Below are 28,000 nucleotides of genomic sequence, written 5' to 3' on the forward strand. Positions count from 1 at the left end.
GTGGTAGGCTGCATTAGCGTCTGGCCTCTGCCAACCATGAAGGAGGTACAGTCCTTCAAAGTGATATTTTTAAGAATTTGCAGATTAGGCTCAAAACATTTAAATTTAATAACAAATTAAATTCCAATTTTAGCTTTTTTATCTTAAGTTTTTTTTTTCTAATTGTGCTGTGAGTTTGAGAATTGAGCTGTTTTAATTTAAACCACAAAGGGAAACATGAATAATTCAATAAGTTTTGTCACTAAGAGACATTACCAAAAAAAAAAAAGAACTAAAGAGGCACATGTTCATATTTGTATGTTTATTTTTTGCTTTGCTACAAAAAACAGTCCCAGCAATATTCCATATGACCTGATTAAAAAAACTACTACAGTTAAGTACAAAAGAAATATACCAAAACTACCCAATGCTACCCAGAAAAAATAAGCAATAGTATAAAATGAAATGTCTTGAAGTCTACAACTACAAAAAAAAAAGTTAGAAAAGGTTACTTAAAAAGAAGGCAAGTATCCACCACAAAATGTGCCACTTTACCACAATCAGTTTGCACGTCTTTCTTTGAATATAAAGTAATGCAAATACTTTACAATAAGTTAACGCAGGCACATCTCCCTACGACTACGGCAAAACCAAGTAACAGTCAAATGTATCACATAAAAATACACTTTTTTTTTCTTTTTTTGGTAACAAGTTCACACATCACACAGAAAATTAATCAGCAAAAAACATCTGGGTAGCAACATTTTTGGTTTCTTGAGAACAATATACGTTCTGTGTTCCACAACATCAGACTGCCTGTATGAGCTTCAGAGACTTACATACTGTATAACCGTGTATTCAAATCATATAAATATATATGAACAAAAATATACCAACACTATTTTTATACAAAAATGATTAATGCCAAATGGAAGCTTACGATTATAAACTTCAATAACTTAAAAAAAAAAAAATGAAAAAGGGAATACTTCATACTTTTCAGAAACATGACATTTTAGCCCTAATCTCCTTAATACTAAGGCTTTTACATTTTTTTTTATTCTTCTTGATCATACAGCACTGGAAAAACAGCACTCACACCTTAGTGCCGAGAATGCATCAAGTATAAATACTAAGAAAACTCCTGTAAAGTACCCATTTATGTCGAAACTACAAAATAAGTTAGTGTCAGGCAACTGTACAGATTATTTACAGTTTAAATACAAAAGAAGAAATTTATAAATGGAGATGATCTCAGTATGTAAATATGACCTTGACATAAACGTAAGCTTTGGCTACAGCTGATTCAATACATCCAAGAAGCTCCCATGTAGGCAGGAAATGTAATGTTTGTGATCCACCTTAGCTGCTTCACCAGCTAGTAGATGCTTATTTTTCAGTAACTTGTAACAGAAATGTCGATTGGTAACTGCCAAAATGATGGAGCGAGTCAAAATACTCATCAGCTGCAGCCAAAATGTTACAACTGGTGTTAAGTTTTTGTCTTACTACACAGTCTTGACACATTTGGTAAGGTCACCAAAATGTACAGAATCAATCACTACAGTTTTGCCTTGACATGATAAATGAAAATGACAGTCATGATTGGTGGACTGAGGGTGGGAGTGGCAAAACGGGAGCAGTCTCTGAGCACAGTTACAAGCCTGGAGGTGGAGAAGACAGACAGACACATTCACATTCAGCAGCAGCCGTATCCCATCGGCACATGGTAGGAGTGTGTACGAGTAGGAATGGATGAGGAGCAGACACCACCTGTTACAGCAGGTGCCCAGTAAACATTTGAGTCTCCTGCAGAGACAGAGAGAAAGTGGGGAAAGAGGAGGGTATTTGGTACAGGAGAGGTACGTGTGTGTGTGTGTCTGTGTGTGTGTGAGAGTGTGTGTGTGTGTGTGTGTGTGTGTGAGGGGAGAGAGCCAGCGAGTGTCATCAGTCCACGTCACTGAGGTCGCTGACTGGCTCGTCCTGCACTATGCTCAGGTGGTTCATGGCACGGCTGAAGGCGATCTGGACAGCCTTGCGAATGCTGGATGTGCGTCCTTCCATCATTTTGATCTTGTCTATGGTCTTGTCCATCCCCAGAGGGACCATCTTGGATCTAGGAAGCCATTGCCTGAAGGGGGAGAATAAGCACTGACATTACATCATCTGAACAGTATCTAAGATTTAATGTTGTCCTCATCATTTTGCAAGTATTACTTTCCAGGATTTCATCACTCTTTTCAGAGGTAAACTCTGAATTCTCACCATAAATAATGTTTGATTTTACAGAACTGCAGATAATTAGTTATAAAAAATTGATTTTTCTGTTTTTTCTAGTTTATTCTTTCATTCAGATTTATTAGATTACATGGTTATACATTTGTATATAGCAGCTATTTATCTTGGAACTATGTATTATGTATGAGGTGGAAAAAATCTGAGGCCAACATCTATTTTTCGCATATCTTCCTGCCACTTTGCACTGTGATTGGATGCAGAGCCATGTATGAGAGATGAAGCCACCTTCTTCCTACAAAATTCAGATTAACAGATTTTGTATTCAGCTGTATTCGTGATTAATCTAAAAATATGTTGCCCCACAGCTGAACTGCCTGTTAAACATGACAAGTAACTGGGGGAAAAAAACATATTTTTTTGTTACAGTTGAATTTCTCACTTTCAAATGTTGCTATGACAGTTCACAATTGGGACATAGCGACTTTGTCTCAGTATGTGAACACACAGATGAACAAGTAAGAATTGGTTGAGAATACCCAGCAAATACTGCAGCAACAATTCCTGGCATTCAACCATAATAGTAGCAGGAGTAGAAGCGGTAATAACCCTTAATTGCTACCATCGCTATTACTATTGCCACTGTGAAGGCTCTTCTTGAGTCATCTGCAGACACTGCCAATGAATCAGAGAATAGGAGTTGGTGGTTTTAATGGTAGACACATTGAGTGAGGACGGAAAAAGAGAAAAAAATAAATAAATAAAAAAAGTTGTATCAGAACTAATATTTGTTATTTTTGATGTATGTCTGATTGGGCTACTGAGCTTGAACCATCTGCAAAGTATTATTTTACAGATGTGAACTCTGCTTCATTCAGACTTATTCTAAAAAGCTTTCTGCCACACTGAACAGCTGCCATTTAAGAACTGACTTTTTGGCTACAACAGGTATGGAGAGGGCTTTGTTTCACTGCACAAACACACAAGCACACACAGAAAAAATCTCAGGTTCCTGCAGGTTTTTTTTCCAGGAAAACATTTCTTAGTTCCTGGTATTCAACCATAATAGCAGCAGGAGAGATAAAAGGAAAAGACCAAACTATTTAAGTGGTGAGAGGAATAGTAGTTTAATTACTCTAAATGTAGGTTGTTAAAATATATATTCTGAAAACTAGTCAGTAAAATGTGGAATAGATCATTTCCTAGCAGTAGATAAAAAGGTGTGTGCTACTTTGCCATTTTCATTATTACAGCCTGGAAAACATTTTCCTGGTAATGGGACTCCAGGTGAAATTTTCAAACACCTCTTGAAGCACAAGCCATTTGTTGCGTCTTGACAATTGATGTCATGAAGCCAGAAGAGAATAATGACCAGCTGACTGACAGGTTTGCGGCAGCTTAAATCACGGCACTCACCAGCTGCGCTTGTTGTCGAAGAAGAGGACGAGGTAGAGTTTCTCTTCGGCCTTGTACTGCATCTGCTCTCCGATGCGGAGCACGTCCATGGGGGGCATGGGGATGGACACCCCGTTGTGCTGGCAGCCCACACGTGGCATGTGGGGGTCGATGATCTACACACAGCAAGGGAGGCGAGAGGGGAGTTACGTACACATGCTCATGAATGCAAACACATTGCAAACATACGGGGGGTCCGAAAGTCTGAGCCCACTTCAAGTGTACTGTGCATTCACACACAGAATCACTCAAGCATATAGTAAAGATGCCAACAGTATGCTGCGCACACGCGTACACACACGCGCACACACACACACTCACACACACATATAAATGCATGCAGCTTGTGGCAGTAAGAGTCATTTGTCCTTCCATGCTAAGGTCAAATTAACCCAGTTAACAGGGAAAGGCTGCCACCTAGAGGAAAAGCATAGACATGTTTTGAAAAGTGGGCACTTGCCTCCTGAAAGAACAGCTGTAGTGAAACTATTGCTTCTTCATGTGAGACAAGAGTGTCATAATTAGGTCCCAATGTGTCCCAAAGTGAAGAGATGACAGCAAAATGTCAGAGTGAAAAGACTAGTCAGTGACTGTCATGCTTTCTCTCCCACAAACACTCACCAAGGCTGGGTAGGAAGGGTATCCACTACATTTGGCCCAAACTAGCTTTAGGGGTTCCAATGCAACTGTTGCAGCACTAGCGGGCATCCAGATATTGCTGTTGCCAACCTCTATGGAAGCGGGAACAACACCAAACAAGTTATGTGTGGGTTTAAACACATTTCCAAAGCTGTGCTTTAAGTGAATGAGCACACAGCAAAACAGGGTGGAAAATTAACTTCTCCCTTTAAGAGCCACAGTGAATGACAGATATTAAAATTTACCAGCCACTTGCACCATTTAATCAGCCAAATGTGAATTTCAGACGAGGGAAAAGTCTCCAGATGCTGACTGGTTACATGCCATGGTGGCAGGCAGCACACAAAGACCCAATGGTCGCTGCCAAAAGTCACAAGAACTTGGCTGGTAGCTGCTGTTAATTTCCAACCCTGCTTTTTATGTGTGTATAAATACCAGGTGTCTGCAAGGTCTATCAAATTAAACTTTTAAGACCAAATTGATCCTGAGGCTAGAAAGAAATCTAATGTGCAGTTAAACAGGTAAAACAAGTCTGCACCTTTTATAGTTTACATGATATAATTTGAGGCATTTTAAGAGCTGCAGACATCTGGTAATATACACAACTACTTACTGTACTGCTTTTCTTACAGGCCACACAGATTACTAGACAACGATTCATCTGCCAGTTATTTTTTCATTCACCTAATGAATCGTTCTGTCTCTAAAATAACAGTCAATAGTGAAAACTTCCTGTTATAAGTTCCAACAGACCAAGATGACATGTTCAAATGTCTTGGGTTTTCTCCAAAACTCAAACATATTCAGCTTATGGTCATGTACAACAAAGTAAAGCATCAAATCTTCATAGTTGAGCAGATGAAAATGTGTTTATCCTTGTTAGCTCTTAATAATCCAATTTGAGAGCTCATTGCAAAACATGTTTATTGTATGAGATGATGTAAAAAAAAAAAAAAAAAAAAAGCTCTAGTTCATAAATGCAGCATCTTTCAGCTGCTCATTCATTAGTTTCTGTTTACAGAGTGTATCACTTCAGAATTTCATATGATCATTAAATAAATGATAATAAAATAGGTCTATGTATAAAATGTTGAAATTTATCCTCACCGCGCAAACATGCAGTTTGTTTGGACACTCAGAGCAGCCAACTTACCGGCAGCGATTCTTGCTGCTTTTGCAAAATTCCCGGTTTCGATGCAGGCGATTAATTCGCTCTTATCATCCACAGTGTTTCTCCGGACCAAGGCAGGTTTCCCCTTCCCACATTTTGGAAGACTGAGAATGGTGCTGGAAACAAGACAGAAGTAAAACACACAGTAAAGTCAACTTTAGAAACAATTCTGTTTCTGGCCAGCTAAAAGAAAAACGGAAGAGCAGACTAGCTGACTTCTTTATGATGTTTTCACACAAACTGATGTAAAGTAGCTGGCAGTTTCTGGTCTCTCATGAAACTGTAGTTCTTGGGATGTTGAGCATGTAATTTACATACTCTGCTCCAACTGGACAGGTTGTTCTTCTTTAGGTGCCAGTAACCCGTTACAGACACAGAAAACTAGGAAGCAGAAGAACACTGTCATCAGCTTTTCCTCCACTTTGTTTAAAGCCAGAAAATAAGTCTGTGGAGTAGTAAACAACTCTGTGCCTCCATATCTGCTGGAATCAAGATGATTGTAATTGGCTCTCGCCTGGCTGTCACTTGCACAGTGTCCGAGGATATTGGCATAAAGATCTCATCTTTCTCATCTTTTCCCTGTAGTGTAGCTGGACGCACTTTGAGTCTGTTGAGCTCTGTAGGGTTGCAAAGCCTGGTCTCAGCCGCCATTAATTTTTCAATCAGTATGTAGGCCCTGCCTCTAGCAGACCAGCTTTATATTACCCACTGCTGCTTTATTCATAGCCAAGAAAGAGAAAAGACATTTGTTTCTTTATCTCATGGATTACCTGGTGCTTCCTGGCAGGCTGCTACATGAGGAGATGGAGGACTCAGATGCACAGCGTCTTCGTGGCTCCACAGGTCTACTGGTTCTACTGGGTTCTTCTAGCCCTTTCTCCTCCCCCACCTCCAGAAACCCACTTGGCAGACCTGAGAGAACACACAGCAGAAGAATATAACACACTGAATCTGAGGCCCTGCTGTCAAACGCTGACGTATCTGCATCAGCCACAGGTTGCTCAGCCAACCTTTAATCCAATTTAAGCAAACAGATGTAAAAGAGGGAACAAGTGTCTGTTGTTACTTAACTATTGTGCTGTTTGGAATTTGACTGTGATGACTTGTAAGCGATGTAACAGCTAATTGCAATGTTTGCGCTGCCAGTTTCAGCAGCTGGCAACAGAGCTAAATACTGCTGTACTAATTTAATCAGGCGCTTGAAGAAGTGCCATTCAAATTCTCACACACTGGGACTCAAAGAAATGTTAAGCCAAGTAGAAAATTGTAAAAAAGTTTGCAATTTGCTGTGAGATGGTGAAAATATTGATGGTACTGACTGACCAGGCCTCACACACGGTTCATTTTTTTATCAGCCTGTTTTTCTTCTCCGCTTCTTACCAGTGTCAAGTCGTTTCACAGGCGACTCTCCCTCCTCTTCATGCTCTCCCTCCCCTCCCCCCTCCCCCTCGCTGTCTCTGCTGCCACTGTGTTTCCTCTTCTTGCTGTGAAGTAGCGTCTCCAGCCGTGGTATGACCACTGAGAGGAAAGATTTGGAGCCCAGCTGCGCATCATCTTCATCTCCCTCCTCCTCCTCCTCCTCGCCTTCTTTTCTGTCCATGCTGTCAACCCCCTCGTCTCCACTCCTCGGGGGCTTGTGCGGACTGGAGGCCTTCGATTTGCGGAAGAGGACGGCGGTCCGGCGGTTGACCGTTCCCGTGGGCTCAGCGAGGGTGGACGTGGCCACCACGCTCACGTCTCCATCCAGCAAAGAGTTCTGGAGGCCGTCACGCGAGTGCCCGTTGAGACGTGGAGTAGAGGAGAGCAGGTCTGGGATTTCCCGATCGAACTTGACTCGCTTGCTGTGAGTCTTGTCATCACAGTCTGGGGCGGCATCGATTGGTTTGAGGGTGGGGGGCTCGGGATCTGTGTCTGAGTGGATGAGGGGGGGTATGGAGTCTGAGGGCTCCAGTTTAGGAGGGAGAGACTTGTCTCCTGTGGGCAGGAGAAGAGAAAACAGACTTTATAGATGCAATTCTGACTAGAGTCAGCATTAATCATTTAAACTACTAAGTAGAACACACGTTATTCAGGTTATGGCACAAAGGCTGTTTTTATGGTTGTTGATTATTATGCACCACACTTTGTTTTACTTTGTTGTTTTAGGTTGTTTTTTTATTTAGGCTTTAATGTGCTATAGAAATGAACTACAATACATATTTTATTGTAAGGGATAACTGCAGACAAACCTATTCATAAAAAGTAAAAACATAAACAAATATAACAAAAGTCCATGCCAAAGACAAAAAATGACCTACAGTAGAATGCCATTAGCTACAGTAATGTGCTGCAACATCAACACTTTGTCCTTGTGTTTGCAGAAACGCTGGCACTGCATAATATCATACGGCTTTAGGGTTTGTCATATAAGTAAAACTAGGGGCTATTTAACATAACACTGAGGCACTTTTATAAATAAAAAATGAGAGCAAAGTGACTTTTTCCCTTATTTTTTCCTGCACTAGCTCATTAAAATGCTCTCTTCACCAGACTTAATGCGACTCAGCAAGTGCTATGAGTTTAAGGTTGAGGAAGCCTCTGCAGCGACACTGTATGATACTACAGAACCACTGTGTTATGACCTTGTTTAGAAATGTTAGCTGGTATCTTTTTTTTCTTTTGTTAGGATTCACCAGTGACACAACTATCCCCTCCATGTAAACCTTAAGTTATGACCTTAACTTATGTCTTCTGTGGTGTGGAATATAAAGTTTTGTGTTTTACTAAGCCTCATGAACAACTTAAGTGTCTGTCTACTACACTTTAAGCTTTTCCTGAATAAAAATAAAACCATATTTGTGTACTTCAAGCTTAAACCCACATCTACTAGGACAGTAAGGACAGTGAAAACTGTATTTTTCTACCTTCCCAGGGTTACAGCCCAGTGAATATAAGACTTGAAGAATACGACTGAACACAAACCTGCAGATGCTCCATCTGCAATCAACGTCAAACCTTAATGTTTCGCATAATGTTCGCTGGACCCATTCTGTGCCAGTTAAGATATACTTCATTGGTACAATAACTAATCTAAAGTGTGTGCCAATGTCCCTGAAAATTCTTATTAGACACTAAGAAATAATATTACCACTATTAATCCCATTCATAATAATCCCATGTATTTAAATAAAGGTTAATGTTCACAACTTTCCCAAATACCAACAACTCTGCAGTGTTTTTTTTTAGCAAATTGTCCAAACACCAATCAGATGCTTCTCCATACACCAGGGAAAGGTTTGATAATGATTATATATTTTGTTCTCTTCAAATTGCTCAACAAAATGTGGCAAATAAAAGGCTGCAAGCAGACAACAGTTATAGCACTGAAAGGAGCAAAGATGGCTATACTTTGATGTTTCATACACACATTGAGACGAGTATGTCATGTGACCGTTTTGCTCTCTGAGGTTATGTCTGGGGTAGGGGGCTAATCTCTGACCTCTGACATGCGTTTGAGGATATTGAGGACATGTGATTCTCTTTAAAATAGCAGAGGCTGTGTGACGGGCACAGAGTCAAGCAGAAAATGAATTTCCTAATAAAGTCAAAACAGATTCAGACATACCCTCGTCTTCTGGGAGATGTCCATTAGGCTTCAGTCTCTCTTCTTTAGGTTTACCCTTCTCTGGGTGGGAGGGAGCTGATGAGGATGGTGCTGATGTGGAAGGAGTTGTGGAGGAAGAGCAGTGGTGCTGGTGGGAGGGTAGGATTCTTTTTAGGCTCATTTCATTGCGAACATCGTTGATGGTCTTTTTGAGTAGCTTGAGCCGCTTGCTACGGGAGGGGCTGGACTTCATGGCACAGGTCAGGTCAAACTTCTCCAGTAGCTGCTGCAGCTGCTTGTCCAGAGACAGATGCTCCCGATTAGCTGGCACAAGTAGGCGGTCCACTATGGAAAGAATTAAACAGATTTTATGAATATTCCTCAGGCAGCTCCCCTGACTCTACATATCACAGAGGCTGTGTCTTTGCTGCTGCTCTTACCATCCTCCCAAGAAAAGGATGGCGGTGCTTTGACTTCCGGAGCCTCGGGCAGATGCATTCCGCTTTCCCTGTCAAAGCCGATTTTCTCCACATCGCGCCGGGCCTTTCTAAGCAGAGCCCCACCCTGATCTCGGAGGCGAACAGCAGCCCGGTAGAAATAGGTGTCCTTTGAGTTATACTTCATGCAGTTTTCAATAATGAGGTTGAAGTCATTCTCAAACTGCTCAAAGTTGTTGTAGGCCTGGGCGTCAATACGCTGCCGCATGGTGGAGAAGTCCATCGGGTGCTTGATGTGGTCGAGGTAGTCAGGCACCTACAGGAGACAGCAGATATCATGAATTATTTTTAAATTATGTAAAACAATGTAGAAAAAATATTGTATGTTGTATATTTACCCAGTATTCTTGACCAGATTTGAATATTTTAAGTAAATTCATTCATATTACTCATGTTGGTGCATGTTAACCTTCACCAAATAGCATCCAAAAAGACTCAATAACAACACTACTCCATATTTTTCATGAGTCTTAGACCTCAGGAGACTTGCCACTAACAAAGTCAGACATAGTTAGACATAGCTAACCAAGTTACTCTATATTCTACCAGTAATGAAATTAATTCCAGAGTCAAAAGCCACGCCCAACGTGGGGCTCGAACCCACGACCCTGAGATTAAGAGTCTCATGCTCTACCGACTGAGCTAGCCGGGCTAGCAGAGAGTAGCACCCTTCACCTTTTACAGGCGTCACCAACTGCCAGCAGACTTTAATCTCAAATTTCACATTCCACGTACCAGCAGGTCACATTGCTCAGGCCTGTCTGCACAGGGAGGGGGGTGGATTTATAACCCAGGTCGCTGTGATCACAGCTTGTTTCCATGGAGCGAGCAGTTGTAAACTTTGTAATGTGTTTGACTGCAACGTTTAATAGATACAGGAGTGAACAAAGTTCCCTCTCTCTAAGTGGAAGCTGTCAGATGTCTGCTTGGTGTCTGGACTCTTAGACATTAATGAAGCTCACGTCAATGCTGAACCCATGTACAATTTGCTTTGAGGAAACTGTTTAAATAAGATAACTGTTTATGTGACTTGTACAAAAAAACACATCTTAATTCACGCCATTATTTCAACATTACTGAAGCAGTCAGTAATCAGGCAGATAGCAAGTAAAACAGACCCACTGCTGTGGGCTTTCATCCTGACAATCACACAGCAGCAAAATGCAAAGTGCTGTGTTGAAATGTAAACCAGCAAGTCCGGTTTTTCTTATCAACCAGCAAGTCTGGATGGCAGTTTAAGTCCTGTTACTCACCTAAAGCCAGACTGCACACTTCTTAAAAAGTTAATGATGCTAACTTGTGCACACACACAAAAAAGAACAGCTCTGATAAGCACGCCCACATAACAAAAAACATAAACATCCTGAAACAGCTCTGTAGAACAAATAAGATGTTTTTGCACACCTTCATATTCTTGCATAGGAAAATGGTGAGAGTGAATGTGTGGAATACAAAGGAAAAACAAAGTATAGCTCACCTCACTAACATCAACCGGTTGGGCGAAGATCCTGGCCTGGTCCTTCGCCTGAAGCTGGTCCAAAAGAGCTCTGAGTAAAATACTGAAGGGAGTCAGCTGCATCTCTAGGAGGGTCTCCTGCAGCTTCATCTACAACACAGCACAAAAGGAAGCTTTATAAAGTCAGACTGGTTCATTTATTTAGCAGAATTTCTCCGGCCAGTGGTAAAATTTTTATAGTCAATCGACTCTATCCATCCACCCACTCCTACCTCTTCCCTCTTGAGCTTCTCCCTCTTGCGGATTAACTCCAGCAGCAGCCGGGCTCTCTCCAGGTCATGTCGGAGACGGTGCCATTCCTTCAACTGGTCCTTTAATGCCCTGCTCTCCTCTTCATTCTGCCTCTGGAGAAGACATTGAAATAAATATACATACATTAAAGAACAGAATAGAACAGAAAATGCACAACTTGCATAATAGGAAAATGTTTTGAGACAAACATTTTTTCCCACACAGTGAGGTCCTCTATTACTTTACAGCCCACAGATCCACACTGGCATATCTACACACAACATTATCAAACATCTTGTTGACAGCAGTAATAAAGTGCTCATAAGCATACTGCACAAAACACTGTATTAGGCTTAACAAATGCATAAAAAAGGTGGAACACATACTTCAAGTTCTACAAACTACTGGTAAATTGGTAAAAGGCAAAATGAAGACCGAAAGTCTTCTGTGGTTGACTGACAGATGAACAAACCGCTTGCGCATTCTTCTGAGACTGCAGGCTTGTCTGAAGGCGTCTGATGAGCGGAAGCCCATTCCTGGATTGCCTCTTAAGTGTCCAGTAATTTAGGACCAGCTCCACAAATGCTTTCTTCTTCTGGACTGACACCTGGTTCAGAATAGTTTGTAACCTAGAGGAACCAGAGGAAGACAGATATTAGGGGAGAGATAGCAACACAACTACCCCAAACATCTCAAGTCAGTAGCTGTTTGTAATATTTTACCAGTGAAGCCAGTTTTTAGATAACAGATAATGGAAACTAACTGTGGCTGGTTGGCTTTGGTTGTGCTTTTCATTGTAATATTAAACTTAACGGCCACAGACAGAATTTAACCAGCACTTCACACATGCCCACAAGCAGATGATGGGGGAAGGCAAATATTAGCCAGTGTCACATGGTCAAACCCTGCAACAACAAGTGTTTGTACAACTGTATGTCCTTCAGAAAAACAGGAAATCCTCTGTACAACCATTCACTCACTCACACAGCATCACTGCCTGCATGCAACGTAAATTTAACTGAATTTTCCACCCTAACTAAACCCCCCCCCCCACATTTCCCGTCATTAACATGAACTCATATGTTTACCTGTGAGCAGGAAAAGTAGGCACAGTAGCAGGGGTTGCTACTTCCTCTTCGACTTCAGGCTCAGGTTTCTTACTCTTACTCTTCTTCTTCTGCTTTCCTTTTGACTGTCCTTTACCAGCAGCTCTCCCTTTGTCCATTTTCTTACATAGTCCATTTTTGGGTTTGACCTGATCGTAAATTGTAAGAGGCCTCCTTACACAGCCATTAGGTGTGTGAGCTCCACAGTAAGCCGTCTTTTTCACAGAGAAGGTGGGCTCTCCTGTTTCCGTTACCTCTTTGATTGGCTCCATCTTCATAAAGAGGCCAGCCTTTTGGGCACAGCTGACATGGAAGGCGCTGTAACAGTTGGCTTTGTGGCACTGGATGCATGCCCCAACACCTTTCTCCTTGCAGAGGTAGCACGTGAGCTTCCAGCGTGCTGGAGGAATGTGGCTGACGCCATCAATGGGTTCAATGAAGGTGGTGTTGGAGAAGCCAACCTCAGGGACCCAGAGTGCGCACACCACGTGGCCCCAGCGCTCATCCTCTGTCTTTTTCACTGCTCCACCCTTGTTTGGACAAAGGATGCAGTCTGCGGGCTGAGTGGGTGACTGGAGGCAGTGTCTGCACAGCCACTGGCCCTCAGGAATGTAAGGCACACCGTAGCATTCCTGATGCACAGCCACATTGCACATATCACAAAATAAAATAGCATTGCTGTTGTGGCACTCGCCATCCATGCAGATGCAGCAGACAGCATCCTCATCAATGGGAGCGTGCCTTTCACTGCCTTGATCTAGGCTCTCCAGATACAATTCTTTCTCAAAGCGGTCAACAAGGAACTCAAAAACATTGTGGGAGACCTGACTGACCCCTTCGCTTCGTCGTTTTTCGTTGACCAATTCTAGCCAGGCGTAATCTTCCTCATCCATGTCATACTCTGTTTCCTCATCCAGCTCTTCCTCGGTTTTCTCTATGTATTTATAAAAGGTGGCTGGACGCTTAGGAACTGCTGGAAGGTTATATTCTACAGTGCGGAACTTGGGCTCTGGAAGCTTTGGCCCGGCATTACCACCGGCCTGATGGCCAGCTCCTTCTCCGTGACCAGTGATGCCCAAAGCAGCGTTTCTCTTCTCCTGGTTGTTTTTTAGTCTCACTGACCTCAGGAGGACTTGCTGCTGTGGTTTCTCAGCATTCTCTTTATTGCTGGTGCACTCCATCATCTCCTGCACCATGGGGTCATCATCCGATATCACGTCCAGCTTGTCATATATGCTGATCCTATGGATGCGGCCATCGATCTCGAACTCCACCATGCGCTGTGCCTGGGCGTAAGTCAAGATCTGCTTGTTGGGGGAAGGCTTGATGGGAGATGGCGGCCTCTGCGGCACCGCAACTCGGTGCTGCCGAGCTTTCTTCTTCATCTTGCCGCTCCGTGTTGCTATGGAAATACAGAATAGGGTAAGAGATCTGCATGTATTTCATTAGGGTCAAGTACGTTAAACTAAGGGCAGGTGCATTTCGTTTTATGTACTTTTTACAGTACAGTAAGTGACAAAGCCTAATATCTGTAAGGGGGAAAAAAAAGGCTATCAAAATAATGTGTAACCTGCAAGCAAGATAATAAATAATAGTTTTTTTCACAAGTAATAACATCCCTCATAACTATTTGCTATGACAATGTACCTGTTTTACAGAGAGAAATAAGCTTTGCCAATTAAAATGTATGTCTTCTGAACCAAAACACAGAAAAAGTGAAATACTATGTGATCAGAATGCATTATACTTTAATAACCAGCTGATTAAAAGAGCAAATGAAAGGTTCAACTTTCATTGGTGCAACTGCCTCAAACCACGGTAAGTATCAATGTTTTGAGTTGCACTGTAGTAACCAGCTCTTGGATGCACTTTTGTCAGTGAGCTGGGGCATTTAACTGCGGTGGGAGGCGTCCAGACTGAACATTTTGAACATGACTGCGCAGGAGTTAGCACTTGCCCATTTGGTGCAGAGCTGCAATTGCCCTTTCCACTAACGACTCAGTTAAAGTGGCCAAGTTGCTAACAATAACATTAGCTAGCCAGCTAACTAGCAAGAGGAGCTAGCCACCCCGTAAACCGAGCAAATGGCGTCAAACAAAACAAGAGCTCTTTTAAACAGTGTCAGTTAATTCAAACCACATGTGGGACATTAAACACACACTTTGCAGACGCATTTCATTCCGTCTCGTCGTCAACGCATACAGCGCAAAAAAAACAAAAAAACAAATAAAAACAAAACACATACCTCGGATGCGCGAACAGTTTTGCTAGCTGAAGAAGACGGTAGCTAGCCAGCAGCCTTACAAAGCAATGGCGATACGGCCTGCTAAGTGGCTCTAACTCCGCACACAATGTTCTCATCCAACGGGCGATACTGGGGTCTTTTCAGTTGCTAATAAAAGAGGAAGAGGCCTTCTTGGTGCCTGTCAAGTTTCGATGTGAAATTCTACAGAGAGCACTCAGTTAGTTGCTTTGTGGACCATTCATAGGCTAGAGTCACTCGTTAGCCACAGTCGACCTGGAGCAAAAAGCAGCAGCGGCAGCAGCAGCGGCGGCGGCGGCGGCGGCACTACGGACGGGCTCGTCCCCCAACACAACAATGCGTTTCACCAGACAACTCCCACCCGTACGCACTACTCTACGTGTGACGCTGGAGGTCATGTCGGCGGTGAGTCGTAGATTTCACACAATAGCCCATCTGTCACACGATCGATGCTTCGCCTTTTGTCAGTCCCGACTGGCCACACACACAAGACAGAGCTCCGGACAAAGAGCGAGTCGGGGGCAGGAGTACTGTCTGAGCCGACCGGGGGCATATGTCTGTGTTTTGACTCTTCGGGTGTTTGCTCTGAAGCAGCGGACGTGAGTTTCAAACTGGCATGTCTATCTGTCAGGCTGTGTGTGTGTGGTGGTGGTGGTGGTGGTGGTGGTGGTGGGGGGGGGGGGGTTGAATCAGCATTTCTACTCTAAATACAGAGGACAGGCAGGACACAGAGCAACAACAAAACACCGCTGTGCCCCACCCAGGTGACCAGTTTGCCACAGACGCTGTCCTTCAGGTCCAGAGACCCAGTCCGCCCAGACCAGTAACAATGTAATGTAGGATCCCCTGTACTGTAAACTCTGAACCTCTAAATCTTAGGGTGACCATGACTTCAACACAGAGGAGCAGTCACTGATCTGTCCCGATGTTGTTCGTTTAATTATACTCTTTGGCTCTGTTTGAGTTTCAATGGAAGCCGAGTTAAATATATTTATACTAATATGCACTAATATACACCACTATAATTTAGCCATAACAGAATACTGTATTATTATTATTGATAATAATAATAATAATAATAATAATAATTACTGCTGTTGTACAAAGTTATTTAATGTTAAACGTTGCAGCTAATATAACACTGTCGCTTGTTTATACAGGCGTAACAATCATAACTGACCGCTCAGTCTGTCATTTTGATAGCAGTGGCAGCTGTAACTAAAAAAATAAAAAATAAAAAATTAAAGCAGTGTTGTGTGACATATTGCTCAAATGTATTACCCCCCTCGCCGTGCTGGAGACCCTGCGCCCGGTGACATCATTAAAACATGTTCCTTCCGTCCGACGCTGTGTGGAGCTGCTTCGGCCGAACGCGAACTGCTAGCAAGCCAGGAGACAAAAGCAACAAAGTGAACCCCCCTCCGGATCAATCAAATGTGTCATATTTAACCGTTTAGGAGCCGAAACCCAGTGATCACGCTGTCATACTTCACAGTAAGTACGCCGAGCTCATGTACGTGTCCGGGGAGGGTTTAATGCGACCGGGACGTCGTGGTGAGCGCTGGTCTGATTCGGATCCCGTGTGGGTCGTGTGTTGCCACGGCTGGGTTCTGCCTCGCCAGGTTAGCTAGTATGTCCTGTGTGTGGCCTAGCTGGCAGCTAACCAGCTAGCAGTCGTGGTGTGGTCCGAAATTTACTAAGCGTCCCCTTCAAGTCGTTATAACGTTAATGCGGTGTTTGTTCAACTTATATTGGCTCCAGTATTTATGGTACAAACCCATGTGGTGGAAGTGTTGTACCTGTGTGGTTTTTTTTATGTTTTTATTAGCCTTGCGGCTAATCTAGTTAGCATTAGGATAGCCACCGTGGTGTTTACTGATGATGTAGCCTAACTGCCCCCAGTGCTTTATTATAACGTCAAATATTTATTCATATGAAGGTCGCACAAGTTTCAGGGTTTGTGGCGTGTGTTTCAATGAGGGTAAACCGAAAGCCGGTGTATCGATACCCATTTACAACTTGGCGTGTTACGTGAAGATGAAAGCTAGTCAGCGTTGGCTATTTTCTGCTGTCCTCTCGCATCTTCCTGACTAGCACTTAAGCCAAACCCGGAAAAACTGGCTGTCACTGATCACTTAGGAAATGGCTCAACGCAGGGGTTTTTTTTTTTTTTTTTTTGGTCACGTCCACTTAAATAAGATCATGTATTAATAATCTAGGATACAATTGGTTATGTTTGCCGCATTAATAAGAGATTAGATTAAGTTGAATGAACGGTTATTTTTTTGATTATTTGCTATGGATTGCTACAAGTTAGTCTGGTTTGCACAAGTGATAATTGTGTACTTAAGGAAATTTATAGTGTGTCTGTGCACACTATATCTTGTGCAATGTTATGTACTGGTAAGAAAAAAACATTTTTTGTAGATAACGAGTGTTGTTTCAATATTATTATTTATTTTATGCTGCATGTATGTATGTATGTATGTATTCTTGATCTTGATCGCATGGGTCCACAGTAACACAACACTTACTGGCATTATTAGGAAGATCGCTGTACATATTCTTAACATTCAGTCCAAAGTGAGGCAACTAGTCATGCTGAGCAGACAACAGTTGACCTGATCCTACAGCAGGTGGTGTTCCTGTCATCAGGACACAGAGAGATTTGTTAACAAAATACACACCATATTTCCCCAGTCACCAGTTTATTGTGTATACCTAGCTAACACTAATGCGGTCTTAATTCAACAGCCCTGCAATAAATCCTACTCTCATGGGGCTATCAAGGTCGGTTTTTGTTTAAACTGTTCATTCAACACATTGGCCATTTTGGAGGCTGTAGTCTGAAGTGCATTTGCATTATAATTGGATATTTCTAATATTTTGTCCAACCCTTTTATATGAATGAGGGTAGAGTGAATATTTTAGTCACTTATCTAAGACAAAAATTATAGTCTGTAACAATGTGAGTCATAGAATATTGTATACCTTTTTTTTTTCAGCCAAACACTACCCCATAGCTGAATTCACTGATTAGTGAAATAAGATGCTGAAGTGTCTGAATGTAATAAAAACATCTATAAGCAACAATCTGCATTATCATATTGAAGATTTAAGCAGCATGGATGTGGAAATGTTTCACATTTTCAGTTTTACATAGGTGTATTGTAGCATGAAGCAGTTCTACATCAAATGTGATAAGAAGAAAGGTTACCGAGCATACAGATAAAGCCACAAAACTCAAATGGCATGCATGAACAGTATACCGAACAGTATATAATTATATTAAATATTCTAAATATATATCTATATTTAGAATATTTTAGTATACATAATTACCCCAGTAAATAGGTTTGCATACAGTTTTAGTGTGTGGGGATTAGCGTACGGTATTGTGATCAAAAACTGATCCAGAACCAAATAACTGAATGGACTGAAGCTGCACCTTTGTAAATGATTTGGCGTAGCCTCATCAATACCAAAAGTAACAGTGTCAAGGCAGTTCTTGTCACCTTGGAAATTCAAGCATTTCCATGTTTTATTATCACAAAGTTACTCTCCACATAAAAATCAAAGTGGTCAGTCTTAACTTACTCTGGTGAGTCAGTTTCAGAAAATGAAAATATAACACATCATGTGTAGGACTTTTGTGTTATTGCAGGATACCTGTATTACCTGTTTATTGGAATCTTGGTATTTACTTTAAATACTCTTTGGTATTTTTCTCTCCCTCTCTCTAGGTTGTGGGTGGAGAAGTGGAACCACTTCAGTCATAAATGGAGAGGGACAAGCAGACACCCTGTGTCCTGGAGAGCCACACACACATTAGAACACCTGCTTGAGAGCTGCTGTATCGATGACTACAACTGAAATAAGTGATTACGTTTGACAAAGCAGGCCTGACTATTCTACAGAAACCTTTGGGCTGCTGCCATGGATGGGGAGGAAGAGGTCTCTCACATGAGTGAGGATATAGTCAGCGAACCTAATGGCTCAGTAGAAAGTAAAAAAAGAGAGGCAAAAGGGACCTGCCTGAAAATTGAGGGCCAGGATGGCTATGTGTTTAAATCCTACAGCATTAACCCTCACGAGACTGCGGATGCAAAGTCACCTGCTTGCTCCTCAATAACACTGGATAAAGACTCTCCCCCTTCTCCCCATTTATCTTCTCAGGGTGACAAAGAGTTGGAGTCAGATGAAGCAAAAGAGACTGATCCAGCTTCCCCCTCTCTTTCAATCAAATGCCTACAGACTGACACTGAGGAAAACACAGAGAATGAAAACTATGAAAATAGTAACGAAGCAAGTGAACATATCGAAGAGGAGATTGGGGATGCAAATGGAATGAAGGACGAGACACAGGAAGATGAAAGGCTAGCATTTGGTGGCTCAATTGGCCCTTTTGTAACAAGAGATGGTGATGAGTATAGTAATTTACTAAGTGGATACACAGGCACCCTTTATGATGTTGCCATGGACGCTGTCACTCAGAGCCTTTTGTCATCTATGAGGAGTCCTACCAACCCGAGGAAAAAATCTCCCGCATGGAATCACTTCTGCATATCACCACGAGACAGTACCAAAGCAATCTGTTTATACTGCATGAAAGAGTTCAGTCGGGGTAAGAATGAGAAAGACCTCAGTACAAGTTGTTTAATGAGGCACGTACGAAGGGCTCACCCCACTGTGCTTTTCCAATATGGAGTAGAAGCATCCTCAAATAATCTGACTAGCTCTCCTGCCTCATCAGCGATACCTCCCTCCCCAAACTCACCAAAAAACGGAGACTTGACAAATAGTGTCACTACTTCTGCCTCAAAGAACACTTCACCGTCCACCTCCTCAGCTGAAAATTCAGACCTGTCATCCAAAGAAGTGTTACCCAAAGTCGAACCAAAACTAGAACAGTTTGCCAACACTGACATTTTTGGTAGCATGCTCTCATCCTCACATTCCAATGAAAACAACCTTGAAGACATGTCAGACGGAGGGCCCGAGCGCCTTCCAGGGACCCCAAAAAGCTCAAGTTCCCGTCGGAGATCAGCCGTATGGAAACACTTCTACCTGTCGCCTGCTGACAATTCCAAAGCAGTGTGTATCCACTGCATGAATGAATTCAGTAGGGGTAAAAATGGGAAAGATCTAGGGACAAGCTGTCTTATTCGTCATATGTGGAGGGCCCACAAAGAGGTTGTCATTGAGGAAAATGGACAGGGCAGTCACATTCCCCCACCCTATACAACACTTCTGTCCCGCCCACAACTACAGGATTCATTTGAAGTAAAGAAAGAATCACCCCTGCTTCCATCCTCACCAGACACCATATCAGATGAACTGCCCCAAAGCATGGAGGAAAGTATGGGTATAAAAGAGGAATCTGACGAGATGATGCAACTTTCAGGACAGGATTCCTCTCTCAATCTCTCCATCAAAACTCAGGCAGAGGACTTACCCGTGACTTCCTTACCATGCAACCTCTCTGAGGGCCCCAGCCTCAATCAGGATCATTCAGTTTTCCAGCAAAACAAGAAGATAATGAAACGGGTGAAATCTGAAGTGTGGCACCATTTCATAGTGTCACCAGTTGACCAGTTAAAAGCACTGTGCCGTTACTGTCCATGCGTCATCAGTCGGGGGAAACGGGGCGACTTTGGTACAAGTTGTCTGATGAGGCATCTTATGAGACGCCACCCAGACGTCCTCAAAAACCAAAAAAGCACAGATGAGAAGGAATCCTCCGCCCCTCATCCTGACAGCAATCTCACTGCAGCAGACACAGTTTCAACCAAAGAAACTGACGGCTCGGCCAGTGAGAAAAAGCCACAAACCCTGCCTGTTTTCAGTAAAAAGACGTCAAAACTGTGGAACCATTTCTCCATTTCGCCTGCTGACCCCACAAAGGTGGTTTGTTTGCACTGTAGCCGCACAATTAGCAGAGGCAAAAAGACTACAAACCTCGGCACAAGCTGCCTTTTCCGGCACATGCAGAGGTTTCATGGACACATTCTTGAAAGTAACAATACTATCTCAGGTCATGTGCCGTCTGCTGAAATTCATGTTAAACAAGAGCTCATGGACACTTCTGTTTATGAAACGAAACAGAACCATGAGAGGTTTGATGAACAACACCCGGTTGCCAAAAAAATCACCAAACTTATCGCAGAAATGCTCGCATTGGATCTTCAGCCATCAGCTATGGTGGAGAATGCTGGACTGAACAGACTGCTAGAGTACCTCCAGCCTCAGTATTCTCTTCCAACTTCTTCTTATTTTACCAGCACTGCCATACCAGATATGTACGAAAGGGTGAAGGATGTTGTGCTGACCCACCTGAAAGAGGCCGAAGGTGGTGTCGTCCACTTCACTACTAGTATTTGGGTTAGTAGCCAGACAAGGGAATACCTTACCCTTACTGCCCACTGGGCAACGTACGAGTCAAGTGTCAGACCTCAAGGTCAGGACTTTCACTGCTCCGCTCTTCTAAGTGTCTCACAAATAGACTGTGATCACGATATGCACGACATCCCAAAGCAGCTTGAGTATCTGTGGGATTCTTGGATCACCTCATCAGGGCTGAAAATGGGTTTCACTGTAACTGATAACAATACCATCAGAAGCACCTTGGAGGACCATGGCCATGTCACCATGCAGTGTTTTGGACACACTATAGACCTCATTGTTAGCGAAGCCATAAAGAGCCAGAGAATGGTTCAGAACCTTCTGAGTATTGCACGAAAGATCTGTGAACGTGTGCACCGCTCAGCAAAGGCCAAGGAGAAACTGGCTGAGCTCCAGAGGGTCCACCAGCTGCCAGAGAACCAGCTGGTTCAGGATGTTCCTTCTAAATGGAGGACCTCCTTTTTCATGTTGGAGCGGCTGGTGGAGCAGAAGAAAGCCATTGACGAGCTGTCGATTGAGTGCAATTTCAGGGAAATGATCAGCTGCGATCAGTGGGAGGTGATGCTGTCGGTCTGCAATGCACTGAAACCTTTCGAAGTCGCCTGCAGGGAGATGAGCAACCGCACTGCCACACTGGGACAAGTGATACCACTCATTCACATCCTCAACAGAAAGATAGACCTGCTGTTTGATGAGACCGTGGGCATAGACAACATGCTCAAGTCTCTAAAGGAAGCCATGGTGAGCCGAATGTCAGCAACTCTCCACGACCCACGATATACGTGGGCGACCATGCTGGACCCGCGATACAAGACTTCATTGTTCACAGAGGAAGAAGCTGAGCGATGTAAGCAAGATCTAATCTGGGAGCTGGACTCATCCTCTGCTACCTCAGTTGCAGTTAAGTCTCCGCTGGCCAACGGCTGCAACGAGGCCCCCGTTTCACCCAACACCTCCCACTCAAACAAGGACAACCTCTGGTCCCTAATGGCTGACATCCGGCAAAAGATAAAACACGAGGAGAAGCCAAAGTCTTCGGAGCTTGTAGTGCTGGAGTACCTGGAGGAAGACATACTTGATCAAAGCTGTGACCCCCTCGACTATTGGAACCTAAAAAAGGTCCTGTGGCCCGATCTTGCCAAAGTAGCTGCCCGGTATGTGGGCTGCCCTCCCAGCATCATCCCAGCAGAGACACTGTTCAGCACAGCTAGTGTCAATTGTGCGCTAAATCAGCCCAGACCTTTACTGGAAAACATAGAGGGTCTGCTGTTCCTCAAGGTCAACCTCCCTCTGATTTATTTTCAGTACTGATAAATATTGAGCATTAATTTTGAAAACCCTTTATCAAGGACCAAGTTGCGTAGCTGTGAAATGGGGGTTTTCTGTTGGGCAAAATGTAAAATATCGATTTATACACTGATTGAGTCTCAATGCAAAGGCCAGATAGAGGTTTTATTGTATTCTGTGTACTACTGTTAAAACACTTTGGAGCTGTTGTGATGAAAAGTCTCAGTCAGAAGTGTATCAGGGAGGGAGGGTTTTTCTAGCTGTAGGGGTTGGTGATAATGTGTTTGCTTGTAAATTGATGTTTGTTTTCTGTGTCTACTCTCTCCTTGTGCCTTATCCAAAACTACTTCAGGTCAAAAATGCTGTACATATTTTGTTAAATTGCGCAGATCACGTCAGGATGCTTTTTGATTCTTATGGATTAAAGATAGATACAGAGTTGTTTTCTGAATGAAAACATTGCCCAAAAATAAATGCTGTGACTGAAAGATGTTTTAAGTTAATGTTATTTAATTTTCATTGTGAATTTGTGGCTCATGGTACTGTCATTTAGAAATAGACTCTTTTTTTTTTAACTTGCTGAAATGTTTTTAATAAGATCATGTATAATATTGCTGTATTTTCAGAGTAAGGAGTTTGTTTGGAATACACAATTTGTCTCTTAAGCACAATTTAAGTTTATGTCCAGGGGATTAAATTATGGGTTTATTATTAAGTAAAACAATGTACTGTACATTTTTATATTAAATGACTTCTGAACCTAATTTGATAAATGTTTGAGCATCGAGACTGGAACCATGTAAATTTTGTGGTCATTTGTAAATAAAGCTTTTCCTTATGCAATATTGCAGAGGTGCTCTTGGTTATTATGGATTAGATATCTTATTGGAAAAAAACAAGCATAAATATAAAAGACCAAGAATGTGGATGCTTTGTCTGTTTCAAATGTTTTGCCCTGTGTTCACATTCAGCTTTATTCATCTATAAAATCTATCTACAAAATATACAAATTACATTCTGAGGTAAAGAATACAGAGCTGATTTCAAAAGTTTCAGAAGATAAAATTGTTTGATGTGAAAGAATTTTTTTTTTTCCCACAAGAGCATTATGACTCCGATACTTGTATTAACACTTGGATAGAGAACCATTTGAACTGGTTTAACCTTTTACACATCTGCAAAGATGCATGACAGTATTACTGTTTGAATACACCATGTTTTCATGCTGCAGTAGCATGTCAGCTGTTCACCTGTGGGGGAATGTGACAGATAATAATAATAATAATAAGTGTCTTTCAGACCCAGAAAAATACCCTTAACATTCCCATCTATAGTATTATTACCTGCGAGAACAATGGTGTTACCAGTTTCACATTTGGTTACATATTTGGTCACAATGAAAACTTAATTCCTTCATGTCCTTCCAGTTAAAGTCACTCTTTTAAATGTGAGGCTTCAGTCTTCCTCTCCATCAGCACAGTTTTTCTCTCCAATCGCACACTGACAGGAGGGAAGTGAAACATGTTGAAGGCAATGCTGCTGTAACCTTCTATAAAGGCCAAAGGCTGATGTGTGTCCTGGAGTAGCAGTATCTTGGTAACATTAGCCTCCATTAGCAGGTGTGAGTACATTTTGATTTCGGGATTCATGGGACTCATGTCCTCCCGTTTGTCATATCTGTTGAAAAAAGAAAGTCAAAACTTGACAACCTGAAATGTTAAATTGGACAGATTTTAGTTAAAAATAATGCAAAATATACTCACCTCCAGTTGCTGTTTTGCTCCAAGAAGCGTGATACTCCAGTTTCAGCAGCATAGGTGTCAATGTGAACAAAAACATCTACAAGAACAAAGTGTAACAATGTTTTTAATGGCAATAATTAGAAAGTATTTTAAATAATTACAGAAATTGGGTTTAAAAAAAGGCAGGATTCTTAACTGTCTCCTACACAACATGGTTATTATGGTTTTTCTTAGACCTTAATTAGACCTTTATAATTTCAATAAAAACTGAAAGGTAATCCTAGAAGTATCACCAAGATTGCATACTTGGTAATTAATTATAGCTCAAACTTTATATATTTTCAATAACTGAACATTTTAATTTATAGTTTTAGTTACTGGCATTGTGACTGATTCTGTGGGGAACATCCTGCAAATACAGATGAACTGAAAGTGACTCCAACCTGCGGTGACTGGCAGCAGCCTGTGGAGTTCCTGTATCCCCTGTCCCCCTGGGTAGTTGTGATGGGAAACATAGAGACAAATGCTCGAGTACGCTGTGTTTACCAGCAGCTGGCCAACCACAACCGCAGAGCCCAGTTTATACATCCAGGATTTCTGGTAGTTGCACAAACTAACACACACAGGAAGAAACAAGAAATGAGGAACATGGGCAGTAGCCTTCGTAGCGGTTCATCTAAAAGGGCAACTACTCTCTCACATAGTTATAGACACTGCTCACACTATTTCTGTGCATTGCACTGGTATTAATATCTATAAATAGGCACTTTAAAAGCACATGATTTTTGCAAGTTGCTCATCTTCTAGTGTTTCTTTTGCATTCTAAACATCACATTTGTCAGATGTGAAGTGATGTAAGTGAGTAGTTACTGTTTTTTTTTTACAGTAAACATTGGGGTTGTCAGTTTTAACTTACATGAAAGAGCAGCCTCGGGCAGCCACCAAACTGAGCACGGGGAAAGTGTAGATGATGAAGCGCAGCTCCTTGTGGGGCAGCAGCGAGTAGATGAAGATGAAGCCCACTGTGGGTAGCAGCAGCAGCCTCATCCGCCTGTCAAGAAGGCCGAGAGGGCCGAAGAGCAGCGTGCAGCCCAGGGCACGGGGCACCGCAGAGTAAAAGTACCAGAGAAAGGGGGAGGTTTACTGGGGAGAGGAGTCAAGGAAAACTGGAGGGGTGGAGATTATCCATTGACTTTTAGTCACGGTAAATTAAATTTAAAAAGTTAAAGGAGAAGTGATAGTGAGGCTTCAGATGGTGACATGCCAAGGAGGTTATATTACACCTGTGTCTGTTTATTTGTCAGCAATATTACGCAAAAGCACTAAACCAATTTGCAACAAACTTGGTTGATGGATAGGGCAAAGACCATGAAGGAACCCATTAAAATTTGGAGCAGATGCAGAACGTTTTTTATGAATTTGAATGTTTATTCCTCCGCACTGGCGACAGCCAAAGCCAGAGGCATATAGTTTTCAGGCTGTACGTCTATCCTACCCACTCTCATGGACACAATATCTCAGTAACACCACAACGGAACTTCTTCAATTTTGATTAGATTTTGGTGGTCAAAGGTCAAGGTCAAGGTCACAGAGACCTCACAAAATGCGGTTTTGGCCCTGTGAACGCAATATCTCCATAATGCCTTGAGGGAATTCCTTAAAACATTCATTTGAACTCAAGGATGAGCTGATTAGATTTTGATGGTCAAAGGTCAAGGTCAGTGTGACCTCAAAAAAAACACATTTTAGCCATTATTCAAAAGTTCACACAGACATTATGACAAAATTTCATATAAATTGTTAATATTTTATATGACTCTGGATAAACAGGGATGTAATCTGAAGGTCTGTGCTCTCTGACTGCCCTTCTAGATAACCATGGGAATGTATAGGAATAAATGAAAGGATATTCCCCAGTTGGAGCTTTTGTTGAGGATAGTGTTGTACCACAAAACTTGACCTTCAGGCCACAGAAACTTCCTCCAAAAGAAGGTGTCAACAGCCACTGTCAGAGCTGCAAAAGACAAAGGAAATCAAAACAATCTTCATGCACACATTAAATTTTGGCAATGTATTATTTAACTCTGTTTTCACCACTTACCCAGTGACAAGATCCCAGCAGGAACAGCGTAGTAAAGCAGTTGCAGCACTCCCAGCTTCCTGCTCAGCAGTGATATCAGCAACATGAGACCCATAAAGATGCAGAGCTCTGACCGGAACACAATGATGACTAAAGCAGAAAGGCTGATGAAGTGGCCGTATTTCTGAGCCATCCAAGATGTGAATGCTATGAGAACTGGGAAGAGACATTTACTGTCAGCACTAGTAGATTTACTCACTAAGTTTAATCCAGAGTTTCTGGGGAAATGAAATCATTATTACCAGTGCATCTTACCTACTGGTAGTGCAAATACATTAGGGAGTGTCCTGGTGCTGTAGAACATTAGGTGAAACTGTGAAGCACATGTCAGACAGAAGAGCCCTGCAACTGTAGAGCCAAACTGCCTCCTCACCTCTCTCTGCATGAGCCATAGTGCACCAATTACGCAAACTCCCAGGGATGCTCGGACTGCACAAAACACATAAAAAAAACAAGTGTTTAAGGGTTAGAGCTAAGAGTTATTGTAACATACAGTAACAATCGCTTAAAAAATGACAGTGAGTGAGATGTTAGTGATTTACCTATCAGCTGTGTGTAGAATTTCGGCGCATCCAGCACAGAGGACAGAAACACAACAGGGGAGGAGAGTATGGAGAGAAAAAAGGGGCCAAGGAAAGTCCGTGGCACCACACCAGGGAACTCATGATGGTCATACTGGAAGACAGCACAGACTTTTTATTGGGTCTCAATAATACTTATACAGCCATGACATCATACAGGAAATTTGTTCTCACACAGTTTTCAAATTCTTCTGACATGTAAACAGCAGTCCATTTAGTAGCTGATTAGGCGCTTTCAATGATCTCACGTAATCTTTAGCACCAAGTTGTCATGGAAATGTAAACGTCCAGATTTCCATTTCTTGTCCATACAAATAGGTAAACTCCACCTGCTGATGAACGTGTGTCAAGTGATATGATTGAAAGCTCCAAAACAGTTACTAAATAGACCATGGGATGAGATGTCAATTGTTTTGCAATTCTTTTGGTATTGTATGGAAAGTTACAATAAATACCCACATTTTAGAGAACATATACAATATACAACAGCGCACACAGCAATGTAGTATGATATATAACGTAAAACCACTAGTGTGTAGTGTATGATTATATAGATGATTATACAAATAAAATTGACAACCATTTTTATTTTAAACATGAAACTTACTTTTGTTTGCCAGTATGCTAATCATATAGCACCCCTTTTTCTCAAAGCAGTAATCTTATTCATAGCTTTGTTTTACATTAAGTATGAATTTACCAAAATCTTTATCTTCAACACTGACTGTGTTTATGTAAGTGTTGTCTGTATGGTATTCACAAATGTTTCATTAAAAAATAAAAATGAGACCATCCACTGATGTTGTGCCCAGTTAGCCTGTTAGCACATTTAGCACCTGAATTTGAAACACCTGCTTACCTTGTCAAAGTCAAGTCTGTGATACAAAATGTCGTGCGCTGCTTGTAAGTTAAAGCTCTCCTCAACCTTAGTAAACGGACAAATGAATAAATGCAAAAGAGACACAGAAATTAATAAGAAGAGCAGTGGCAGCCCCAAAACATTCCTCTTTTCAGCCATGACAGCTGAAAGACTGCCGTCACTTCCGGTCAAGACAGGAAGTTACAAACACGACATGTTTTCACGTCTCTAAAAATATTAACATCATTTTTAGAGCGACGGAATTAAGATATTGTTCCTCAACTCAATCAAATGCTTCACCCTAGAGAAAAAAA

General features: G+C 42.0%; 3 protein-coding genes and 1 non-coding gene across 8 annotated transcripts; 1 reads left to right on the forward strand and 3 right to left on the reverse strand.

Moving 5' to 3' along the window:
• Positions 1-286: 286 nt before the first annotated feature.
• On the reverse strand, positions 287-16,070 carry brd1a (bromodomain containing 1a). Of its 3 annotated transcripts, none has more exons than XM_071502392.1 (13): positions 15,957-16,070; positions 12,395-13,814; positions 11,767-11,935; positions 11,288-11,419; positions 11,037-11,165; positions 9,503-9,815; positions 9,084-9,407; positions 6,860-7,453; positions 6,250-6,391; positions 5,462-5,595; positions 4,291-4,400; positions 3,631-3,785; positions 287-2,110 (listed from the first exon to the last, which is right to left on the reverse strand). In XM_071502392.1, exons 2-13 carry the CDS (start codon positions 13,795-13,797, stop codon positions 1,927-1,929), a joined length of 3,789 nt encoding a protein of 1,262 aa, XP_071358493.1. In that variant the 5' UTR covers positions 13,798-13,814; positions 15,957-16,070; the 3' UTR covers positions 287-1,926. The 3 variants fall into 3 exon arrangements, with proteins under 3 accessions (XP_071358493.1, XP_071358494.1, XP_071358492.1); XM_071502393.1 differs by lacking the exon at positions 15,957-16,070 and adding an exon at positions 14,658-15,093 and having other exon boundaries at positions 11,779-11,935; XM_071502391.1 differs by lacking the exon at positions 15,957-16,070 and adding an exon at positions 14,658-15,093.
• Positions 10,139-10,211, reverse strand: trnak-cuu (transfer RNA lysine (anticodon CUU)). Its single transcript has one exon. It is a non-coding gene; the product is annotated as a tRNA-Lys (tRNA).
• zbed4 (zinc finger, BED-type containing 4) lies at positions 14,943-23,207 on the forward strand. Of its 3 annotated transcripts, none has more exons than XM_071502395.1 (2): positions 14,943-15,080; positions 18,419-23,207. In XM_071502395.1, exon 2 carries the CDS (start codon positions 18,612-18,614, stop codon positions 22,386-22,388), a length of 3,777 nt encoding a protein of 1,258 aa, XP_071358496.1. In that variant the 5' UTR covers positions 14,943-15,080; positions 18,419-18,611; the 3' UTR covers positions 22,389-23,207. The 3 variants fall into 3 exon arrangements, with proteins under 3 accessions (XP_071358496.1, XP_071358498.1, XP_071358495.1); XM_071502397.1 differs by lacking the exon at positions 14,943-15,080 and adding an exon at positions 15,148-15,274; XM_071502394.1 differs by lacking the exon at positions 14,943-15,080 and adding an exon at positions 16,031-16,169.
• Positions 22,928-27,956, reverse strand: alg12 (ALG12 alpha-1,6-mannosyltransferase). The gene is made up of 9 exons (XM_071502398.1): positions 27,687-27,956; positions 26,789-26,921; positions 26,502-26,675; positions 26,208-26,402; positions 26,016-26,120; positions 25,023-25,245; positions 24,550-24,719; positions 24,128-24,203; positions 22,928-24,041 (listed from the first exon to the last, which is right to left on the reverse strand). The coding sequence occupies exons 1-9, from the start codon at positions 27,843-27,845 to the stop codon at positions 23,798-23,800; spliced, it is 1,479 nt and encodes a 492-aa protein (XP_071358499.1). The 5' UTR covers positions 27,846-27,956; the 3' UTR covers positions 22,928-23,797.
• Between the last annotated feature and the right edge of the window lie 44 nt (positions 27,957-28,000).

The sequence above is a fragment of the Trachinotus anak genome, unplaced genomic scaffold, assembly GCF_046630095.1.
Source record: "Trachinotus anak isolate AG129_WGS33_773 ecotype Australia unplaced genomic scaffold, CSIRO_AGI_Tana_v1 ptg000018l, whole genome shotgun sequence".
Classification (NCBI taxonomy): Eukaryota; Metazoa; Chordata; class Actinopteri; order Carangiformes; family Carangidae; genus Trachinotus; species Trachinotus anak.